At 36.2% G+C, this 24110-nt stretch overlaps 1 protein-coding gene across 2 annotated transcripts in view; it reads right to left on the bottom strand.

The window, feature by feature from the left end:
* Zip102B (Zinc/iron regulated transporter-related protein 102B) overlaps positions 1-24110 on the bottom strand; it is a 166972-nt gene that overhangs the window by 9928 nt on the left and 132934 nt on the right. Inside the window, exon 7 of one of the 2 annotated variants that reach the window (XR_010858473.2) lies at positions 19925-20242. Coding sequence is in view for 1 of the 2 variants with exons in the window: in XM_067135183.2 (XP_066991284.2) it covers positions 19997-20242 (246 nt within the window). In the remaining variant the exon portion in view is untranslated. Of the gene's footprint in view, positions 1-19202; positions 20243-24110 lie in introns of those variants that run through there. The other variant, XM_067135183.2, reaches the window with a different exon arrangement.

Raw genomic sequence — 24110 nt, 5'->3', positions numbered from 1 at the left:
CGGTACCTGCCACGAGTTCAATGAGGAATATGACTGGTTCAAACCCCTACCATACAGACATACAGCACTTACAAGCTATAATAATTTTAGGAGCAATATTAGAATGCATATATTTTGGCACAGAAATTGACATAAAATGTTAATTTACAGTGGTTAGTTCTGAGCAAAGAAATATTTTGTTGGAGATAACAGTTCTAAGAATGGATCAAATTTCAAAATTCAGTACCTGTCACTTTTGACAATGACAATGAAAGAGCTCCTCTCCTCGGGTTAATGGCATGAGCGCAGGAAGAGCCGAGAACAGCTGACTTCTAACAGTTTGTGGTCTAAATACTAGATGGCGATATGCAGAGTTAAGGTGCAAGCAAAGCCACAGCAATGTACCTGGCTGAGTATATTATGTTTACACAATATACTCATACAGTTTGTTCGTCGTTCATTGTTTATGCTGTATTCCTAAAAAAGCCTTTATGTTGACCTAGAGTATTTCTGTGTGTACAGGTAGTAGTCAAAGGAGTATTTAGTTATCACTGTCGAAGTAACCACCTATAACTGATTGAAATTAATAATTAAATATATTTACTTAGCACATGGTGTTTGTACACAAAATAACTTATTTTGTTTCCTCAACAAAATTTAGTGCACTGAACAGAACTAGGCACAATAAAATTGTTAAAAGTTTAAATTCCGGGCAAGTTGGCCGTGCGGTTAGGAACGTGTGGCTGTGAGCTTGCATCCGGGAGATAGTGGGTTCGAATCCCACTGCCAGCAGCCCTGAAGATGGTTTTCCGTGGTTTCCCATTTTCACACCAGGCAAATGCTAGGGCGTACCTTAATTAAGGCCACGGCCGCTTTCTTCCAACTCCTAGGCCTTTCCTATCCCATCATCACCATAAGACCTATCTGTGTCTGTGCGACGTAAAGCCACTAGCAAAAAAAAGTTTAAATCTGTTTAGATACGCACCCCTTCACTAGTTGTAACCAAGAGCCATGCAAGCAGCCGCTAGGCTGTACCTTCTGTCAGAGTGCATACCCTGCTCCTTTATCTGGAATGCTGCTCATTGTGCCAAATTGAGCCCACCTTTGGACTAGACCGTCAGCATTCATCAGCGACCAATCATCACTTGTGCCTTAAGTTTAGTCTTAATTTTTCAACTAAGATTTTTATAGAGGTTTGAAACTGTAGCTTTCTTATAGGGTTGTCATCAGTATAGATTTCCGAGACAAAATTACTGAAAAACGATAAAAAGTCATGTTCAATTGTATAAGATTAATTAATATTAAATAAAAGTTAATATTCTTGCAGCCATTCAATACTATTACAATACTTCTTATTTATTTTGGTTTAAAGAGTGAAGAGAATACTGAAACTTTTGAATCATTTTTAAAATAGACTAATTACAGTAACTTCAAAGAAATTTAAATTTACAAGTTCAATTCCCATCTGAACTTTGAAGAACATCTCGAAATTGAAGCAATTTACAAATCTCAATTTTAGTATAGAAGGTGAGAGAGAAACTTCTATATAAATAAAATAAAGTTTTATCTGTACTTTGATCAGAATTCTAAAAACTTGGTTATTTGTGTATTGGCAATGTCAAGAATAAGATGCCGCACAAATGGATTTGGCCCTGTTTTACAGTGAATGTATTCACTAATGCATGTTTCTGTGGTCATTTGTAATGTGGTGTGTTACATGAATATATATGAAGAGGAATGTGTTAGAACAAACACACAAGTCATAGGAATTAACCAAACATGATTAAAATCCCCAACCTGCCGGGAATCGAGCCCAGAGCCCTCTGAATTAAGGGCTTCAATGTTGACATTCAGCTAACAAGCCAGACAATAAGTAGGAAATATATTTTCCATCATGTCTGTACTTACACACATCCTGAGAAAATGACTAAACAGAATTTAGTGAAAATCTGTATTTAACATCAGGGGGATAAATCTCTATTTATGCTGGACTAGCAAGATACCCGTGCTTCGCTACGGTATTATACTGAAATTTAGAATTGAATGCTTATTGTTTTATATATAATCCTCCGAAATTCACGATCTGACCTGTTTTCTGAGAGAATACACCAAAATTCGCGATCTGTCTCGTTTTCTAAAAGATTACGGCAAGTTTCCTCCCATTTTTCAATCTTTCTTTCCAGCAATCGATTTTGTACTTCCTGGGCTAGGTCCAGGTATTCCACCCGGTCAGTTGGGTCCCTAAATCTTTACCATCTTTTCCTATAAGTATTTTTAATATGGATAAAATCCTTGAGGAGATCCAGCGTGGTGTCGTCTTGAGTGCCTTGGCGATACTGAACCCGCGGCCGGACTGTATTCTTAGTCATTACCCGTCCAGGACCCGTTTCCAACACGGACCGCACATTTGACGATGGTCCAGAACATTATTATTATTATTATTATTATTATTATTAGATGTTCCCGACCCCACAGCAAGATGCAAGACCGCTACTTGGTGGTAAACTACATCTGCTGCCATTCTTGACAATGTGACCAGCACACCATTGTCGCGCATAGGCAAGTGTGCGGGATTTGTGGCGATACGAATGACATACTTCCGTGCATTATTGACCTTATTATAGAGGTGAACAATAGAGGTCAATCTCATTCCTATCGTTTATTTCAAATGTGTTTAAATTTTTATTTATATGCCAGGAGAATCTACTGTAATCTAAGAAGGTTCTCCAAAGGAAAAGATGGCTCTTGAAAACGAACCCAAGAAAGATTAAAAATGATCCGTTTATGATTAGAATAAGTACATCGAAAATCTACAGCCTGTTTCCAGTCATTCGATAGGGTCAGGAATGGAATGAATAAAGCCCCATCTAGCGGCGACAATAGGAATTATGCCAGCTGCCGAAGCACTCCTCTGGTGCAATGATCGATGAATGACAAATTAAATGAAATCTTGGACAGTGTTGCTGGAATGAATGACGACGGAAAACCGGAGGAACCGGAGAAAAACCTGTCCCGCCTCCGTTTTGTCCAGCACGAATGTCACATGGAGTGACCGGGATTTGAACCACAGAACCTAGCTGTGAGAGGCCGGCACGCTGCCGCCTGAGCAATGGAGGATCCTTATAAGTACATTATGAACAGTAAAATCAATTGGACTCACCTCCTTTTACACCCCACCGCCGTTAAGTTTATTTACCCACCTCCCAAAAAATATTTAAAAGAAGGCGTGTTTCTTTATGTTTAAAGGAGATTCTAAACCCCAATGTTCACATCTATTACCTTCAGTTTTGAGATATAAGTATCCCCATAAAAATAATTAACTTTTTTTCACTTCCTTTCACACTCCTCCCCCCCCCCCCCCAAGTGAATTTTCCGGCAAAAAAAACTTGTTTCTTTAATAGTAAAGGATCTTCTAAATAGCAATTATCATGACGAACTTCTTCAGTTTTTGTGTGTCCTAATGAAAGGAATTCAACTCCTTTTCATCCCCCCCCCCTCCGCCAAGATGGTTTCCCCCCAAAATGTGTTTTTGTTTTTAAAGGAGATCCAAATACCAATTTTCACATCCATAACAACTTTAGTTTTTATTAGATGTATGTATTCTCATACATTTAAGTCAATTTTTCAATTCTTTCACCCCTCCCCCCTCATTGGATTTTCCGAGAATACATGTTTCTTTACTTTTAAAGCAGATTCCAAATATCAAATTTTACGTCTGTAAAATCTTCATTTTTGAGATATCAGTAGCCTAATTAAAAGAATTCAACACCATTTTCAGTCACTTTTACCCCTCCACCCAAGTGGTATTTCCGAAAACTAAAAATAAACGTTTCTTGATTTTTAAGAGATAAAAAAATAACATTTTTCACTTCTGTAACATGTTAAGTGTTTTGGGATATACTGTAGAAATTCTCATTTTAAAATTTCATCCCTTCTTAGTTCCCCTTAAGTGGAGTTTCCAAAAACAAATCACCTATGTTTCTTTACATTTACAGGACATTCCAAACACACACTTTTTACCTCTGTAACATTTTACGTTTCACAGATATTCTGTAAATATATTCTTTCAAAAAATTCACCCAAATTTGTCACTCCTGTTTAACCGCCATTAATTGGATTTTACAAAAACAAAAAAAAAGAGTGTCTCTTTATTTTTAAAGGAGATCCTACATACAAATTTTCAGTTCTGTAATATCTTCAGTTTCTGAGATATATGTATCCTCATTAAAGGCATTCAACCCATTTTTTACCCCTTTTCACCCCTCCTAATGGGATTTTCCGAAAACAAAAAAATACGTGTTTCTTTATTTTTAAATACCAATACCAATTTTTACATCTATAAAAGTTTTGAGGTATAGATACACTCATTTTAAAAATTCACCCCCTTTTCACCCCCCCCCCCATTAACTGGATTTTCCAAAAACAAAAAAATACGTGTCTCTCTATTTTTAAAGGAGATCCTACATACAAATTTTCAGTTCTGTAATATTTTCAGGTTCTGAAATATAAGTAGCGTCATTAAAGGCATTCAACCCCTTTTTCACCCTTCCTATTGGGATTTTCAGAAAACAAAAAAAATACGTGTTGCTTTATTTTTAATGAAGATTCTAAATATAAATTTTTACATCTGTAAACTTCAAAAGTTTTGAGATATAGATGCACTCATTTTAAAAATTCACCCCCCTTTTCACCCTCCCATTAATTGGACTTTCCAAAAACAAAAAATTACTTGTTATTTTTAAGAGAGATCAAAAGTACCAATTTTCAGGTCTGTAATATTTTCAGGTTCTGAAATATAAATAGCCTTATTAAAGGCATTCAACCCCTTTTTCACCCGTTTCCACCCTTCCTATTGGGATTTTCCAAAAACAAAAAAATACGTGTTTATTTTTAAAGGAGATTCTAAATACCAATGTTTACATCTATAAACTTTAAAAGTTTTGAGATATAGGTACACTCATTTTAAAAATTCACCCCCATTAATTGGATTTTCAAAAAAAAAAAAAAAAAAAAAAAAAGTTTCTTTATTTTTGAAGGAGATCCCAAACACCAATTTTCAGGTCTGTAATATCTTCAGAGATATAAGTATCCTCATTAAAGGCATTCAACCCATTTTTCACCCCTCTTATTGGGATTTTCCAAAAACAAAAAAAATGTGTGTTTATTTTTAATGAAGATTCTAAATACCAACTTTTACATCTGTAAACTTCAAAAGTTTTGAGATATAGATGCACTCATTTTAAAAATTCACCCCCCTTTTCACCCTCCCATTAATTGGATTTTCCAAAAACAAAATGTGTGTGTATTTTTAAGAGAGATCAAAAGTACCAATTTTCAGGTCTGTAGTATCTTTAGTTTCTGAGATAATTACCAGTATCCTGATTAAAGGCATTCAACCCCTTTTTCACCCCTCCTATTGGGATTTTCCGAAAACAAAAAAATATGTGTTTCCTTATTTTTAAAGATGATTCTAAATACCAATTTTTACAACTGTAAACTTTTAAAGTTTTGAGATATAGATACACTCATTTTAAAATTTCACCCCCCGTTTTCACCCCCTTAGCGACGGTTTATCCAAAAATCCTCTCTTAGCGAGCACGTACATCTTAATATAAATGTATCCCCAAAGTTTCATTTCTTTATGTCCAGTAGTTTGGGCTCGGCGATGATGAATCAGTCAGTCAGTCAGGACAAGTTATTTTATATATATAAATGACACAGTAGTTTATGGGAAGGTCTAAAAGATATCTCCATTATTACTGGTCCTATTGATCAATACTACACAACAAAAGTTGTAGAACATTACATTTCCAATCATGCCCAGTACAAATTCATCCTACGATGAATAACAGAAATATTTATGATTCTTTCTTTCTTCCTGAATCGTGAATGTTAATCTCATCAAAGAATCCTTTGTAACGAGAGGAAGAATAGTAAATTCTGATCTTCCATGCCTTAACACAATGTTTATCATAGTGAAAAGGTTACCGCCCCGATACTTAATGTATTGTACACTGAGCGGCACGAAAAATCAACACTCAATAAAGGATGTGTAATTATTGTGTAAATATCTATTTAATCAAAGTGAAGCATTTCAACCAATTTTTTAAGACGGGGTATGTTACTAGCATTGCTTTGCAAGCAAACAATGAAGTGTTGATTGTTTATTGCACTAGCCTCAATTGATTTTTCCCGTGCAAACTGGAAAACACATCGCTGGATGTGAGCCAATAATGTTTTCCTGCTCTTGTAGTACTTGTTGTACCTTTAATTGTTCCCCTTTCAATCACATGTGTTTATAGGATCTTTTTGTGATTGTCTTAATCAGCTTTCTGAAGTAAACATGCCGTTAAGCTCTGAACAACCTGCAAAAGCTGTTGCTTTGGTAGAAGATGGTCTTAGCATGCATTGTGTTGCAAAAGTGTTGAGGACTACTCCTTCCACGATTTTCAGAACCGTACAAAGGTACAGGGAAACTGGAGGCTTTGCAAGGAGACCAGGATCAGGCCTGAGAAGAGCAACATCAGAGAGAGATGACCACTTCTTACAACTTCAAGTTCTCCGCAACCGTCACACTACCACCGTTGAAGCACAAAACTGACTCCACCAAGTTCGAAGGGTCAATATTAGTGAGAAAACCGTTTGAAGAAGATTGAAAGAAGCCAATCCTAAGTCCAAAAGTCCTGCTACAGGTCCGTAACTCAGAGAGCATCGCACAGCTCAACTGTTTTGCAAGAGAACATCTTGGCTGGACAGTACAACAACGGAATCAAGTATTGTTCATCGATGAGTCGCAATTTGGCCTCCAATCACTTGACAGAAGAGAGTATCTGGAGAAGGCCAAGGGTAAGGTATTCCCCTTGCACATTCTCATTCAGCATGCCTTTTCAGGGTGGTTCTGTGATGGTGTGGGCAGGAATCAATACAGCTGCAAGGACGGATTTGGTCTTCGTGGAGAATGGGAGTCTTACCACACATCGTTATGTGGGGGAAATCCTTCTGGAGCATGTTATGCCTTTCGCTCCATTTACTGGTGATTATTTTACACTAATGCAGCACGCCCACATGTTGCGAGAATTGTGCAAGAGTTTTGGATGAAACAGGGATTCGTGCTATGGCTTGGCCTGCTCAAAGCCCTACGGAATGCCCTGCTGGAAGAATGGGAGACGATTCCTCAACAGGACATTACCGCAACCGCATTAATCAGGAGCACGCCTGAAAGGTTGAATGCTGCCATTGGTGCAAGAGGTGGCAATACACGCTTTTGAAGATGCGAACAGAGGTCCCCGAGATAGTCTCCAAGATCTGTGAAGTGAAAGTGTGAAGTGTATAACATCAAAACAGAAGTGCATTACTTTCGTGAGCTTACTCAATATTTCCTTGAAATGTGCATCTCTAGCTTAATTTGTTCAATTTGTTTATAATAGTGTTTTCTTTTCATTCTTAGACACTTAGATGGGACTGTACCACAATATTCTATCATAAGATAGTGCATTAGTGTCATAAAAGTGTCAAATTTAAAATAAAATTCAGTTTTGAAAGAAACTGAAGTGTTGCGTTTTTCATGCTGCTCAGTGTATGTTCTAAAGCAGGCCATGAGCAAACATCTTTACAATGCATGATTTACGGGAAATACCTCGCTGAGTGGAACAACCACTGTGAATATTGGCAGAAAGGAGCTGAGAAATTAAATAACATTCTTTTTTATCTTTTCATTCATCTGGATCATATATATTCTCAACACACTTGAGTGTCCCAACTTCTATTAAAGAATCATCAGATATTTCAAGTATTTGGGTAACTTCTTTTTGAAGTGTGTAAAGCAATAAATTTGTTAAAAATGTTTCTACATTTGCATACAGTCCTACTACCTTTTATTGAATGCATATTCAAGGTAAAGCAAAATATTTAGAACAATGAAGGAAACTAACTGAAACAGAAAAAAAGATGCACGCATTTTTACATTCCATTTTCTGAAGGTAGTACAGTACATTTGTTTTTTGCTTGTGGTTTTACGTTGCACTGACACAGATAGGTCTTATGGCGAAGATGGGATAGGAAAGGCCTACGAGTTGGAAGCGGCCGTGGCCTTAATTAAGGTACAGCCCCAGCACTTGCCTGGTGTGAAAATGGTAAACCATGGAAAACCATCTTCAGGGCTGCCAACAGTGGGATTCGAACCCACTATCTCCCGGATGCAAGCTCACTCACAGCCACGCGCTCCTAACCGCACGGCCAACTCGCCCGGTTGTACAGTACATTACCTTCAGTAAGTACAAACTGAACTAGATGATGACAATGATGGTGGTGACGATATACCCAGTTCTGCTTTCAATAAAAGTTGGCAACGTAAATATCTCAACAAATATGTACTATTAATTTAAAACAACTTGACATTTTATTATTTTCTTCTTTCAGATACAATTATTTTTAAAAAAATTCTGGACAGAATCTTACGAAAACCAAAATTTATTTCCATCAAACAGAACCATTCACTATAAAATTCTGTATATACAAAACATTTAAAAACTGATATTCCTTTTTCATATAGACCACACACACTGCACATATACTGTACTTTACATACATAACATTCAACATACAACTCTGAGAGCAAGTGGAAAGTGAGTGCAGAAGATAAATGCATTGCTGGATTTATTTCACATAATTTCATGATATGACAGGATGCCTTACCTAATCTCACAGACTTCACCGACACAGAGTTTACTGAAATGATAAACTGACATTGCAATTCAATTTTGTTCTGATCATAAATGTACAATAAACAACTCAGAGATGATGGGACTAAACACTAAAATATGGTATTACATTTAAGTTCCTCAAAATAGGAAAAATATTCAATACAATGATATATGCCAATAAATATTGCTGCTTGGGAAATATTCTGAAAATAAACTGATCACTGAAAAAAAAAAAAAGAAGTGGATCACTTAGAAATTAGCTTTTCTCATGAAATAAACATATTTTATAAAGCGATTGTATCTCTGTTGTATATAAAATGAAGTTTAGGAAAGACTAAACTAAAATTAATTTGTATTTACCTATGTATTCAATGAAAATATCTGTTTTGATCAAAGTTCCATATCAAAATTAACATCCAATTAAAAGAAAAGAAAAATCAGAACATTACAAACACAATTATACAATTACACAATACATTATAGGTTCTGGATGGTGTAATCTATGTTGTTACCCTCATAGTACTGAAAGGACCCATCAGGATATTGAGACACCATCTACTTTTCACCTCATTAATGCACCCACTGCATCGCAAACCACAGATATAATTTTTGGAATAAATAAAGATAGATAGATAGATTGATAAATAGATAGATAGATAAATACATTTTACATTAATAAACAAATAAATACGCAAGTCCTTAAAAGCCCAAAGCATGGTTAGATCTCCCAAAAGCTCAGCTGTCAAACAGTCTAGCATCACTCGTTAGGTGAACAAGGGAAATGGGTGAAATAGTTTCCTGTTGTTTTCCTTGCAGAGTCAGCTGGAGCAATTACATATCAGTCTGTCAAGCCCACAGAAATGTTCATATCAACCGACCCAACAAGTGACTCTTTCACACCATTCGTAACAGGGACTGGCTGCATAAAGAATGGTATTTAAGTATTAGCATTGCAGGTAGCTCAGTCACTTGCACACTGCCAAAACCAAGGGTGATATAGAGACAAGTCAATGAAAGTAATAAACTTGTTCTAGCTCACACCAGACCTAGAACACTAAGTACCATGTCTCACTAGAAATGGCTTTGGGCTTATAAATAAATTAATATGGTCACTTCCATTACTGTTGCAACTTTTTTGCATGTTGCTGTAACGGTTCAAATCCCGTTACAAGATAATATGTATATTATTATTATTATTATTATTATTATTATGTCCGTATTATTATTTTATCTGTGAGATTACTATTATTTTGTTATAATTCTTATTCAATTCAATTTTACAATGCTTGTCGCTTGCAGGATTGTACTTAGATGTATGCATATATACGTGTGTGTAAAATAACACTCAATACATGTACAGTGAGAATTGTTATATATCAGATGTTGGATATGACGTTATATTTTGCACTACTGGCGATTCTGCCAAGTCATCGCCACGTCATGGCTACGTCATCGTATTTAGTTAGCACTGAGCTCACTTTCTTTGAGAAACCCAGCGAGCCGGCGGCGGTTTCACAACTATATGTAATATTTGCCGCGTTGTGGGAGTATGTCATTGTTATTTCTGGAGATTATGTAGCTGTGTCAACCAACGTCTATAAAAGGTGGGTGCATATTGTAGCGTCAGTCATTATTTAAACGGAAGCTGAACAGTGAAGAAGTCTACTAGATGAAGAGGCCTCAGTCGGTCAGTCAACGAGTGTGAACGAGAGATGGAGAAGACTCAGTGAGCCATTAATTATTGGTCATTGAGAGAGTGAGGACAAAGTTGGTCACTCACTTAGTTGAAGACACGGACGCAAGGGCTTACCATGGAGTCAGAGAGGGCTACCACCTGCCATGAGGTAATACCATATTGACTTACAAAGAAGTCAGATGATATGGAGAAGAAGCAGTCACAAGGATGTATCACCAAGTTAGGCGTGACACATCTACAGTAAACACCAGATCAAAGGAATACGTCGTAATTACACTAAAAGTGTTGAAGGTACAGTCAAGTGAATCAGTGAGGGGAAATATTTCGTATAAATTGTTAAATGTTGCATTATAAATTTTGCTATTTGTTTTATGTTGCACTGACAAATATTATGGTGACTATGAGATAGGACAGGGCTAGTACTGGGGAGAAAATGACCATGGCCTTAATTAAGGAACAGCTCCAGCATTACCTCTATGTTGCAAGATATTCAGCACACAGGATACCATCTGTTGGGTTATTCAGATGACTGTTCCAGCACCCCAAAGGACAGATTGTGGTAAATTGGGGTTCTGCCAATGGCTTGTACAATGATGCAGTAACAATCCATTATTGACAGCAAATACTTTGTTCATGGATGAGACAGGGTTCACAAAAGATGGTATTGTGAATTTCCATAATCAACTTGTGTGAGCTGTTGAAAATCTTTATGCAGTTGAAGAAGCAAGGCATCAGCAGCACCCATTATCAATCAACAGATGGGCAGGTATTCATGATCAACAGATTAATAGGACACACAGCATGAAAAGAGCTGGTTATGACTTTCTAGTAAACATAGTGTGTATCTTTCTGGAGATGTCATGCCAGCAAAGGCTACAGATATGGTTCAAACACAACGGTGCACAGGCCCATTTTGTCCGTGATATGTCTGAACACGTAACGCTGACATTTCAGGAATTCTGGATTGATCAAGGAGACCTCACACCCAGGTCCGTTCATTCTCCAGACCCAAATCCCTTACGCTTTCAGGAATGGGGAGACATGAAGTTCTTGGTACATGCAAACCCCATCAGAATGGTGCAGAAACTCCAAAAACGCTTGTCAAGACATTTATGGCCAGCCAGACATGTTTTAAAGAGAGCGTGCATTTCCCTACATCGTAGGGCAGAACGATGCATTATCATGAATGAAGCACATTGTGCACTTCCTATAAAAAGTGTTCATATCTTCATATAACTATAATGCCCGAAGGAGTCGTTCTGACTCCTCACAACTTTTATTCATTTTAATGGTTTGACAGAAACTTAAGTAAATTGACAGTCGTGAAATTTCAAAGACTTTTTTTTCCTTTCAAATTTACCTTCAATGCCCAAGAGAGTTATTTTGACTGCTCATATGCAGTGTTAATTTCGTGAGGCCAGTCTTCCTATTATCTTTTCTTATTCAGACATCATCTAGTATTTCTCCTAATACTGCTAGGCGTAAGTTTTTGACTCCGAGTTGTATCAGCCTGCAAAAGCCGCTCCTTTCCCCTATATTTCCTTCTTACAGCATGCAGTTTTGGTATCCTGTTGTTTCATACGAAAGTACTCACTAGCAAGTGTAGGATAGACTTCCTGATGCAAGCAAGGTGCAGTGTCCTACACACGGGCAATTTTACAAGACTTTCTGAAGGATTCCTCAGAGTGCAGTATGGATGAAGATTATGATTCACACAATTATTTTGTCACACTGGATGGTGGATGGTAGCCATAGATTTCTTTATAAGGGGAAAAGTTCAGAAAATAATTCTTGGAGACTTTCCCTGAAGAAGTTATCCGGAGAGGTTGCTTATCCTTTCATTACGCCTAGAAAAGAATGTAATTATTTTAACCATAATGGTCAACTAATTAGGTCCGGATTGACTTCAACTTAATCATAGATTTATATATTTAACATATTTAATCCACTTTGTCAATACATTTCATTTCATTGTCACTAACATTTGCACATATTTTAAGAAACTTCAATTGCTCTCTTATTCAGCAGTATAAATTACCAAAATATTCTTGGACTTTTTACATACCGGTATATGTACCACAAATCCCTAACCTTGCCCCATTTACATAATTTTAGATATGGTATCCATAAAACTATTGAAATTATTTTGATTAAATTATCAAAAACTTTAACTGTTTCTCTTTATGAGATCAAACATCCACTCGATTCTTGTATTCTCATTAACCTTACAAAGTTTATAAAGAAATAAAATATGTCAAAATGTTAAAAACTAAAAGTTTTCTTGTCACAACCATTTATTTACCGACTTACAACTTAATTAAAATCCAATATTAAAATTCATAAACAAAAATATATAATAAAATAGTTAAATGACTTAGTATTTACAGTATATAATTCAATAAAGGTGTGTCGAAAACATTAATTAATAATGGCTCTTTCTGTCTTGAACAATCTCCTTTACTTTCTAGTCCTCGATCTCTCTATGGATCAAACTGATATGCAGAAAGAATACGTCAGCTGGAAATTGCATTCCTTGCAAAAAGTCATTATGCGGTCCATGTACAGCTAAAGTACAATGAAAATGCAAGAAACGTGGACAAGATAAGGAGTACAAATAACTATGAAACAAATTCTTTAAATAAGCATAAAGCAATACTATTTGGTTATATATTTGAATTTTGTTGAGGACACTAAATTAATATCTGAAAGTGCAGTATTACTTAAGGTGGCACTGTTCTGAAGATTGTGCGATTTTATTGTAAAACTTGTGATCCCAAATTTACCTATATTAAAAATAAATTAATACAGCAATAGAAATTCTTGTATACTGAAAAAAAAAAGTCCAATATTTCGAGTTCTCACAAAAGAGAGCACACAGGAAAATACCAGTAATGATATGTTACAAAATTAACTAAACATCGTTAAAGTAACAAATGTACATTAAGAGCTGCATAAAAATACCATATTTTATTTAGTAATTATTCACGATTAAAAATGACTCCATGCGGATCTCCGAGTGTGGTCGCTCTTGCCACGTATTCTAGTGATATACATGTGTTATAAGACCCAAGTTTATTACATATTTGTAACACCTCTCAAAATATTACAGACTTCTATTTTAACACCCTGAATGTAACCTGATTGAGCTCATCAGATTCTTAAGTCAATTGCATCCTACTGCACATATCTTGGATGGCTGCCTGAGATTAACTTAACAAATATGAAAGACTGAAACAGATGGGCTGCATGACAGCAAGATTAACAAAACTGTTGAAAAATGCAGCAATGCTTCTGCCAGATTTAAGACTAAAACGATGCTTACCAATGCTGCGTTACATGGTGCAATTAAATTAAATTTATTAAGAGCCTATGACACAGCAAATATTTTTTATAAAGCAGTGAGCTTATCTGACCCTGTAGAAACTGTTCAGTTTGCAACAAATCAAGACCTTAAAAAAAAGTTCCAATCTGAGCAAGAGTGGAATTATCATAGGTATGAAAAATTTGCAAAGGATGATGAAAATCAAATTGAACAGTGGAGTAAATGTGGACATTATTTCAATGTTAACCAGGATGACCGTGAATTATGATCATTTTGCACAATGCATTCTTGAATTTTTATGGATACCACATGCAAATTGCTGCATTATTTAATTTTTACTGATACCTCAAGCGAATTGAAAAATGCAGTGTGCAAAATCAGCATAATTCTTAGTTATCCTAGTTGACTGTGAACATCTTTCCTAGTTTTTTCAAATAGGCATCAAGGTCTTATGGCACACACTGTAAATCTTTTTCTACAGATTTATTTTTAAAATTAAGATGTCCTTTTTTTCAGCTATCTTCTAATATATGAATATATACGTAATTTTTGAATTGAAAGTATTCTGATACTAAATTGTTTTTTAAAAACATTGATTTTCCTATTTTACAACACCACTTTTTGAGTTCTCAAGTCACTGAAAATTTCCAATATCCACTATTAGATACTACTTATAATTGTACATTTTGGAGAGTATTATTCCACATGTACACATATATTACTCTTTCTCGATCTCATCATTCTTGCTTAAAACAATGAACAGTCTGTTTCCAGGAAGAAAAATATTTCATACATCTTGGTGTTGCTTGATTTATTTTTTCAACACCAGAAGGCTTACACCGTTGATCTTTGCCTCCGGTGCTACAGTGAAAGTCCAGCCTGAGAGATTTTTCTCTCTTTGCTTTTCTCTTTGTTTTGCTCTTCCTTGTACTTTGATTTTTCATCACTCAATCACAATTGCATAGCCACAACATTTATTCATTAATTTTAACCAATTTAAAAGTAAAAACAAAATTAGTGTAAAAATAATCGAAGTATAGGATGGTGTCTTGAAAAAATATTTAATCAAATACCAAGAAATAACTTCACTGGCCTAGTGAGCAAATCCTAATTTCTTTTAACTTCCTTCATTGACGATCATACAGAAAATATATATGCAGCAATGAATCGAATTATAGGTGTTGCCACCTGTAGTGAATGCTATACTTATGCATGTGTTATTTACTGTAGATGCATCAAGAATTCACAGGTTTACAGAAATTGTAAATTAAACTATAATACAGGGAGTGTGTTTAATATGCAAACAAGCCAGACATTCAACTATAGATTGGAATATAAGTAAATTACAAATAAGCAATCAGATTATTTTTAAGGGCAAAGTTCATAATTATTATACATATCCCATTTTCTGAGCATAATATATGGAATTTAAATTATATCTAAATAGAAAGAAAGAAAGAAAGAAAGAAAGAAAGAAAGAAAGAAAGAAAGAAACATTCCTGAAAAATGCAATTAATTATGATACAGTATGTGCATTAGCTGGGTGAAACAAGATGAGCTCAGCCTGCCACTACAGTGTGATCTCCTTCCTTTCTCTGTAATATTTGGAAGATCTTAATTAAATGAATAAACAAACAGTTTCTATTTTAAGAAAGCTATGCACAATTTGAAAATAATATTGCTTGCCCACCAACTGTTAAAGTTGAAAAATATCTTTGTATTATACTCCAACGAAGTCCACAGGACAACAATTATGTTTCTCCAAATCCAAGATGTTGTTTTCCCCTCAGAATTTCATGGTGAAAAATCTAGGGTCCTCTTGCATTCATGACCAAACAGTACTGAGCACCACTGGCAGCCACCATGGCAACCACGTTGCTTTCCTTCACCCATAACTAAAGCCAACGTTTGGCGTTGGTGTAAAGACAAAGATCACTAAAATAATGCACTCTCTACAAGATATTCAGTTGCCCACAACAAGGATGCTTTAACCCATTCGTGTCACATGACTAGCTGTGGACGTGTGCAGTGTTTTGGCGCAGGAATCAAATAACAAGCTCAGCTCGCAATGGCGCAATTCCTTGCTTATCTTCGTATATTAGATTTCCTTGGCAATATAATTTCTAACACACATTGTAGGGAACTAGAGGCATGTACTGTTGGTAAACAATGCTGTCTGTATTCTGTGTGACACTGGAATTGTTGAATAACAGTTTATTTTCATCATTATTCAGCACGCAGTAGAAGTGGTTTTGCAGTAATGTCGACAGATTGAAAACACTTATGGACATTGTTTTAGATGGTGATTATGGCAATAATGATGTTTTGGAAAATAAATCAGAGTTCTAGGATAGTGATGGCAACAGTGAAAGTTACTGAAGTGAGCAGAATATTGAAGTGAGAGAGAAAGGTTCTTCCACACATGCATGGCCGGTGACACAAAAGAACCATAGTGATATACGAAATTGGAGGGAAAAAATGATAATCTTGCTATATGTATACATTTCGTGGATACAGCGGTGTTTTGGAAATACTTACAATAAATGTATAGTTTCCCCACTGTCTGAAATTGCAATGTTTTTAGAGTATACGGATCCACTCTTTTTGACATTATTTCAAATGAAATGAAGAATGGGTAAGACATAACCTTCAATGGCATGAATGCAAAATTTGAGTGAATTATCTGCATTAGTTTTTATTTCATGCACATTTTTGTGTGACAGGTACACACCAACTACGGGCGGGCAAATAAAATCTGATTTCACAGTCAGCAATGCGGCCATTTATTGTGACTTGAATGGGTTAAAGAAGTCGAAGATAAAATTGTTGGGTATGTGTGCGAGAAATGCAAGGAGATAACAGCCATAACATGAGATGTGATACAAATGCAGTATCAGATGCTTGAAATGAAAATGATTATGGACGCAGGTAGAATTTACATGACATTTATGTTTGTGTATATTTTGTTCCTCAAACTAAATTTGTAATTTGTTATAAGATTATGATTTTACAAAGCACTTTTTAAGCCTGATTTAATTTTTTGATAGAAAAAGTGGGGGTTGTCCTGCATTCAGGGTCACCTTGGATTCAGAGAAATGTGGTAAATATGACAAGACATTCAAACATTGGTTGCAATTGCGGTGTCTTGAAAACCAGTAAGAGAATTAAAGAACTGATATTAACTCTACAAATAATTTCACCATATAATCAGTTGTAGCTGTAACTACTAAATTGTTAACCCAATAATAAATGCACAAATTCAAGATTAGAAGCTGCAAGGTGGTACCTTTGTTGATTACAGGAAGGTCTATGACTCCATGGACAAACAAACCCTTATTAAATTCTTGAGAAACTAGTACGAGACAACCACCCCAAGACTCATTCTACAAACTCTGACACACATTCTGAGGTTAAATTCAGAGGCAAGATCTTGGAAAACAGGGGTCAGATAAACTGATGGACTTTCCTCACTCTTCTTCAAGTTAGAAAAGTTGAGAGAATGGCACAAAGAACTGGTCAATTTGGGTGTCAAGAGTAGAGTCTACCTGGGTCACAAGAGAGAAGAGCTGAAAGAAGATTGTCTGGCTCCAAAGGCCACAGGAGAAAACCAAGTATTTTACAAACATCAAAGAGGCTAGTGGGAGATGTGAGTGTGATATCAAGTGAGTAGAGAAATTTAAGTACCTTGGGGACTGGATTAAACCTAACTTGTCAGAGAAAGAAGTCCTCTCCATAAGTTAACAAACTGGAATTGGTCTATAGAATGACTCAAAACACCTACAAGTTATGCCTGTCATGTAATCTGAAGCTGAAACACTACACAACAGTCATCTGTCCAGAAGCCCTGAATAACATGGAGTGTCTATCACTAAAGAGAAAGAAAAGGCTTGATTAAGAAACTGGAATTCAGAGAGAGAATTCTTAGGAAGTTCCTAGGTCCGGTACTGTAAGGTGAGGAATATCGGAGACGTCACTATGTTACAGCTCTACTCCCAAGCAGACAAGCTTTCTCACTGTGCCAGGAAAAGGAGGGTAGGCTTTCTATGGTCATACAACACGACTGTCTTCCAACAGACTGACCTAATGCCTGTTCACCTTCTGGTGAAACAAGAAAGTCTGTAACACCTGGCTGACGGAGACTGAGGACATAAGAAATGGGGCTGACAGACTTACAAAACAGACAGATCCAGACGAAAGTCCAGGTTTTTCAGTAAAAACCACTGAAGAAGATAGGTACCTCCTGGTTGAAAGAAAGAATGGAGATACAATGGGAGAAGATGTGACAATATTTGGTAAAGATCAAAGTCTAATAGTTGAAGTATGGTCTCAAATAGACCTATCAGAAGAAGTAGTAGTACAGATTCAATAATTACAATGCTAGGGCTTTGATAAACTGTTTAAGTCACTTCATAACTTATACACAGTTAAATACATTACAAATTAAGGTATATAAGGTCACAGATTTTTGAAAAAAATGTATGCTCTTTTGATCTGTTTACTGCACACAAATCCCCAGCAAATTCCTGCCAGCATCATCATGTCAATGTATACAGTTTTCAGCTACTGAATTGACTATTATTTAAAGATGGATGTTACTGTAAGCTTCATCTACTTAAATGATCAAATATAATTCCAGAATTTGTTCCAACAATATGTGCTAGCAGTTTCAACCAAATGTTCCCTATACTGTAGAATCTCCAGACTCTCCAACTCTCTTTTACTGTCATATCTTAAAGAGTAATAATGAGACAACCAACATCACCACCAAATAACATGAAAACATTTGTTTAAAACTAAAATATAAATTTCTTAAAATATTATTAGGAATAAAATATCACTTCCTATGTAAATTCTGTAATAAAGTAAAATTTTAGTCATTTGTAAAATAATGTCAATATGGCAATCAAGTTTATCTTCCACATTTAAGAAGTAAGAGAAATGTGACTTGACAAAAACCTCAACAACTGAGGATAGGGCATTAATTTAATATTCAACATACAAATTTTTATAGAAAGGAACTCTCTCACAATCTTCTAAGCACACTATTTTACAGGATGTTTGTCACTACAAGCACTCACTTTCCAAGCTCACCACACTTATATACACTGACAGTCTTGATATGAACATGATCTACTGCTTCAAGTTTCCACCCACACCACTTTATAGTTTGTATCACCATTTACCTCACAGTTACTATCTTACTTTCTGCAACAAAGATCAAACTTAAAATAAACATCACTGAAAGACAGGAAATACAATAACTCTAAAAAGAGACTAACACATGTAAATATATGTACGGTCCTGGTCTGTTAATATCCATCTATTCTTTTCTGAAATTACCACTATTATCGGTAAATGGCGGCATCAATATCAAGCATTGGGGAGGGGAAGAAATCCCATATAAGAGTAGGAATTGTGGATTTTATAGGTTGATATAAGCTACTTAGGTAAATGAGATAACAGAACATTTCTTTCCTTCATCAATACCAATATTCAAGCTTAAGCTCTCTTTTACTTACTTCCACAATAACTACACGTATTAAAATTCCAATAATACATACAATGAAATGAAGTACTTCAGTTTACGACATATCGCAAAATGCCTTAAGAAGTCTCTTTTGATTCCTAAAATTTGAAAATAATGAGCTAATACTTCTATCATCATCATTATTGTTCATAAAAATGTTCAGTAAAGATTTCTGTTTCACAACAAATATGATTAGTAGAGATAAGGAAATATCTGCTTCAGGAAATCAATATCAAAATCTAAGAAATTTCATGTGAATAATTTTTTTAACATTTTTCTTCATAAAAAATTGTATTTCTTTCTCAATGCTTGATAAGTCATCCTACAATAAAATGTACAACACCTTAAGTACATTTTGTAGAGTTATCAAATAAAACTCATTACAAAATATGGAGAGACTGGACCATTAAGAATAAGCAGGCCAACACCTTACTTTAGATCAAAACGGCATATATCATAAGTTTAAAAATAGTCATTATGAATCATGTAGCACTGAAACAAGGTAAAAGTTGTTTTATCACTAAAACCTTTATCCTCTGCAAATGCTATCTACTGAAGTTTCTTTCCTTAATTAACAAACTTGAAAGTTGGGGAGGAGTTCCACAAACTCCTATCAATACTTATTTTAACTGACTGACTGACGAACTGAGTGGGGCATTAACATCTACATTATCAGCCTCCTCCATAGTAGCACTCACCATTCTATGAGGTACCAGCAATATTCTGGGTAGAAACCTTAAAGCAGTCATTTAGCATAACATTCAGACAACTCAATGATGGTGCCCAACAGTCAATAAGAGAGGAAGCAGAGTTCCGAGTATCAAGGAAAAGAGTTCACAGGGTCGAAGTCCCTTACGCTCTGCAACATCCCCACTCAAGGGTGCACCGTGACTGTGTCCGATCCTCGAGGTCAACTCTGGCAGAACATGGACAGTAGCAACGTACAAAAAAGTGCCCGCACTAAACAACATTGCAATTCCAGTTGCATTGATTGTAGATAAAGTCTCCTTCCCTTCCTGTAAACAGAACAATACTACTTTTACTACCTAGGAAGTGCTGAAGCAAACTAAAGAGAACAGCAACTGAAACACAGTCATTACATTAATAACAGCTCTTTACACACAGTGAAGTGAAATGCATTAATCAGTAGTTCTACTCAAATGTCAACGTCATCAGCACTTTGTGCACGCTGATGGCTCTGTAACGAGGCGGAGGAGCTGGTAGGGGTTAGGGCACTCTTGTCCTTGGGGTGGGAAACTACCTCTAAGGTGGATGAACCAATTATGGTCAAAGGCATAGAAAGTCCTCAACGGCAAACTGGGCATACGAACACTCAATAATAACTGTAATGGCCGGGAAGGCAGATGCAGGCTGCAGCAGACTTTGATCCTCTAGTCATTGTAGTATCTATACCACTGGGTAAGGATGCGAGTCTGTCTAGGATCGTGTGACTGTTGATGTGCAGCACATTCCCACGTTAAAAGATATCATGCACAGGCGTCTCCCGAAGATTCATACCAGTGTAAGAAGTCCTGTGGCAATCAGGAAGTTGGACGGGGGCAGGATTGTGTAGTCTGGAAGCTCCTAGTGACAAACCGGCAAGTACACGACACGTGTGTGATCGCAGCCTTACTTGAGTAATTATCTGCAGCAGGCTTTTTGCTCGCTATGTCATGCTGATCATGAATAGTTGTGTTAGCCTTGAGCAGACCCCTTGGCAATATTCCACAGGAGTAGGCTATGTGGCGACACCCTCTTCCTACATCATCATCATCATCATCATCATCATCATCATCATCATCATCTTCTTCCTCCTCCTACTCTTGCTCAAACAGGTCTCACAGGTTATCCATAAATCGTGCTTCGCATAACACTCTATGGACTGTTTCATCGCGAGCACCATTTTGTGTTGCATTCACCTGGTCACTAAACACGTCTGCTCCTCTCACTCACTCACACAAGTCCTGCAGCGATTGGGGAGTTGCGACAAGGACAGGACTGGGTAGTCTGGAAACTCCTAGTGACAAACCGGCATGTAGGCGATGAGTGTGTGATCGTCATCTTATTTGAGGAGAGGCTGTAAAGCAATTCGTGTGCTGCATTCGTGACTGAACTGGCCTATTCAGGATCCACTCTGCTCACCCCAAATGGGGAGGGGGGCTGAAAAATGTGCCTAGTCAGCCTAAATGCAACCCTACTGGGAAGCCGTGCCCAGAAGGAACACCAAATGCAGTCGAAAGAAGCTACATACAAATTTTGGAATTTGGAACATACGCACTCTAATGGACTATGAAACAGATAATCGACCAGAATGAAAAACTGCAATCCCTCATCCCTCTGCCCCACCATAGCCGTACTCCCCAGCTTTAGCTCCTCCTCTTTCCTCTTCCCCTCCTCTCACTCTCCCTTTCTCTCCGCTACTCAGCCTCCATTATTGCTCTCTACATTACCCCAGCTCCTCTCCTTTCAACAACTGTGCCATCACGCTGCTCAAGGTGAGTTCGCCGCTTTTCCCTTATCTTTCTTTGGCTATGTATATTTAAATTCATGCCTAATTTGGCTTGAAATCTTTTTGTTAGGTCTCCACGTTTCCATACTGAACTGGGAATCGTGACGTTGATTCTAATTATGATCTTCACAGGACCACATTGTTGGCTTCAATACCACCTGAATTAAGCCTGTTAATTACCGCAACTTAAGAGAACAAGGTTTATTCTTTCCACTGATAACATATGTTACCATATGATCTATGTACCTCAAGCTGGACTATTCTCTTGTTTATCAAGACTCAACAACTGGGATACCTTCTCAAAATTTTTATATTTTACAGTCAGACGCACCTCATCATTTCAACTGGTTATAATCTAACAGTGACTTTAAAGGTGCTGTCATGTGTTTTAGATGGTCATACACACCATACCCTCATAATTTTAAAGTTACATTTAAAATTTGCCTTAGTAGGTGCATTTAAGTCTTGTATATAGATACACCTTATGTTCGACAAGCCTCAAGCTGGACTATTTTCTCGTGTATCATACCTTAACAATTGTGTTACCTTCTCTGATTTGCTTTCATTGTTTTAACTTGTTACAATTTAACTTTTAACATTAGTCCTTGTATTTGCTGTCATGTGTTTTATATTTTAACTAGTCATAGTTTAACATTTGTCTTGTAGGTGCTATCATGTGTTATATATTGCTATTTGATAAGTTGTATTTTGCTCAATTGATTCGTTGGCTGATGACGACGTGCAATGAGCATCAAAACTAGTACCAATCTTCTTTGAACGTTATGTGATATACGCTCACATCAATAAATATTCATTGTATTGAAAAGGTGGACCTTTAACCATTTTCATTTTACTGTAAACTGCAATTGTGTCCCGTGAACTGAGAAGCTCCTAGTGACAAACAGACATGTACGTGACAAGTGTGATCACAGTCTTACTTGAGTAATTATCTGCATCTAAAGTTTAAAACTTCATGGCCGTTCCGTATTGAACTGAGAATCACAAAAGTAATTTAATATAATGGAATCCACCTTTTCAATACATACAAAACTGTTGCACATAAATTATATTACAACATTTTTATTATTATAAAGGTACCGTTTCGACATGTTTTCAATGTCATCATCAGCCTTGCGTAAAACCAAGCAAGAGAATAAATTCACATATAGCAACAATACACACATACTAGGTAAAACTCTTATAATGACACATTTAAAATAGTTCATATAAAATATCTGAGGGTTGCTACGCGTTGGTGGCGTAATAGTCTTGTATTGTTTCGGTACATGAGTTGAGGCACTTTCTGTAAAGTTGTGCTTTGGTATGATAAAACTTTATGAACAAGTTAAAATCTTGAAAAGTATCTTATTCATAGAGAAATACAGCACTGAAGAATAATCTGAACACTGTTGGTGGCATGGTCTTCTTTGATATATCACTTAACTTGACACCTAATTTTCTAAGAAGCAATAAAAAGAAACATCGGACTTCACCTCAAACCATCAAAACTCAAAACAAAACAAACAAAATATGGTTAAGAGACGAAATTAAATTCTTGTACAGGAAGAAATATTTTTTGAATCAGAAATTATACGACACTCACCTCGCAGCGACTAAACTACTTTCAAACGCACAATGGACACTATTCTATCAAGAAGTACAGAACAAATTATTCTACGAACTAGCCAAAAAACAGTCAAATTTGGAGAATAAACTCAACAGGCTAAAAAACTGCCAACTACATAACCAACAAACTAGAAACTCCAATACTAACACGTTCGATCGTACGCAGTTTCATCCAGCTGTTGTAAATCTATCTAACACGCCCTTAAGTGAAAGTGAACACTTAACTTTATCAAAGGACCGAAACACAACTGGCCAAACTTGAACAGCCTCAACATAGCCGCTACTATGATCACAGAATCAGAGCTAGCCATCAGCAAAATGCCGGAAGACACGCAAAATGAGGTTAGAACCGATGTTAAAAGGAAACTGACTGATATCCTCCACAATTTAACCAACCCCGCAAATAACCTCAATAATAAAGAAAAAATTGCTGAACAAAAGCGCATATACGCCCTCAAGAAGAAAATTAAAGACAACGAACTCATCGTAACCAAAGCTGACAAAGGCAATGCAACAGTTATCATGGATAAAAAAGTATATATTGAAAAAACAAAAAACTTTTTCACAGACAGCTCATTTTCCATAATCAAAAAAGACCCCACCCAAAAAATTCAAAAAACTACTTAAACAAACTCTTAAAAACACTTCATTTTTATTTACCGAACAGGAAAAATCCACACTCATACATATGAACCCAGGACTCCCCACTGCTAAAGCTCTTCCCAAAATTCATAAAACCGGAATTCCCA

The sequence above is a fragment of the Anabrus simplex genome, chromosome 1 (assembly GCF_040414725.1).
Source record: "Anabrus simplex isolate iqAnaSimp1 chromosome 1, ASM4041472v1, whole genome shotgun sequence".
NCBI lineage: Eukaryota > Metazoa > Arthropoda > Insecta > Orthoptera > Tettigoniidae > Anabrus > Anabrus simplex.
This window is presented reverse-complemented; position numbering and strand designations above follow the sequence as displayed.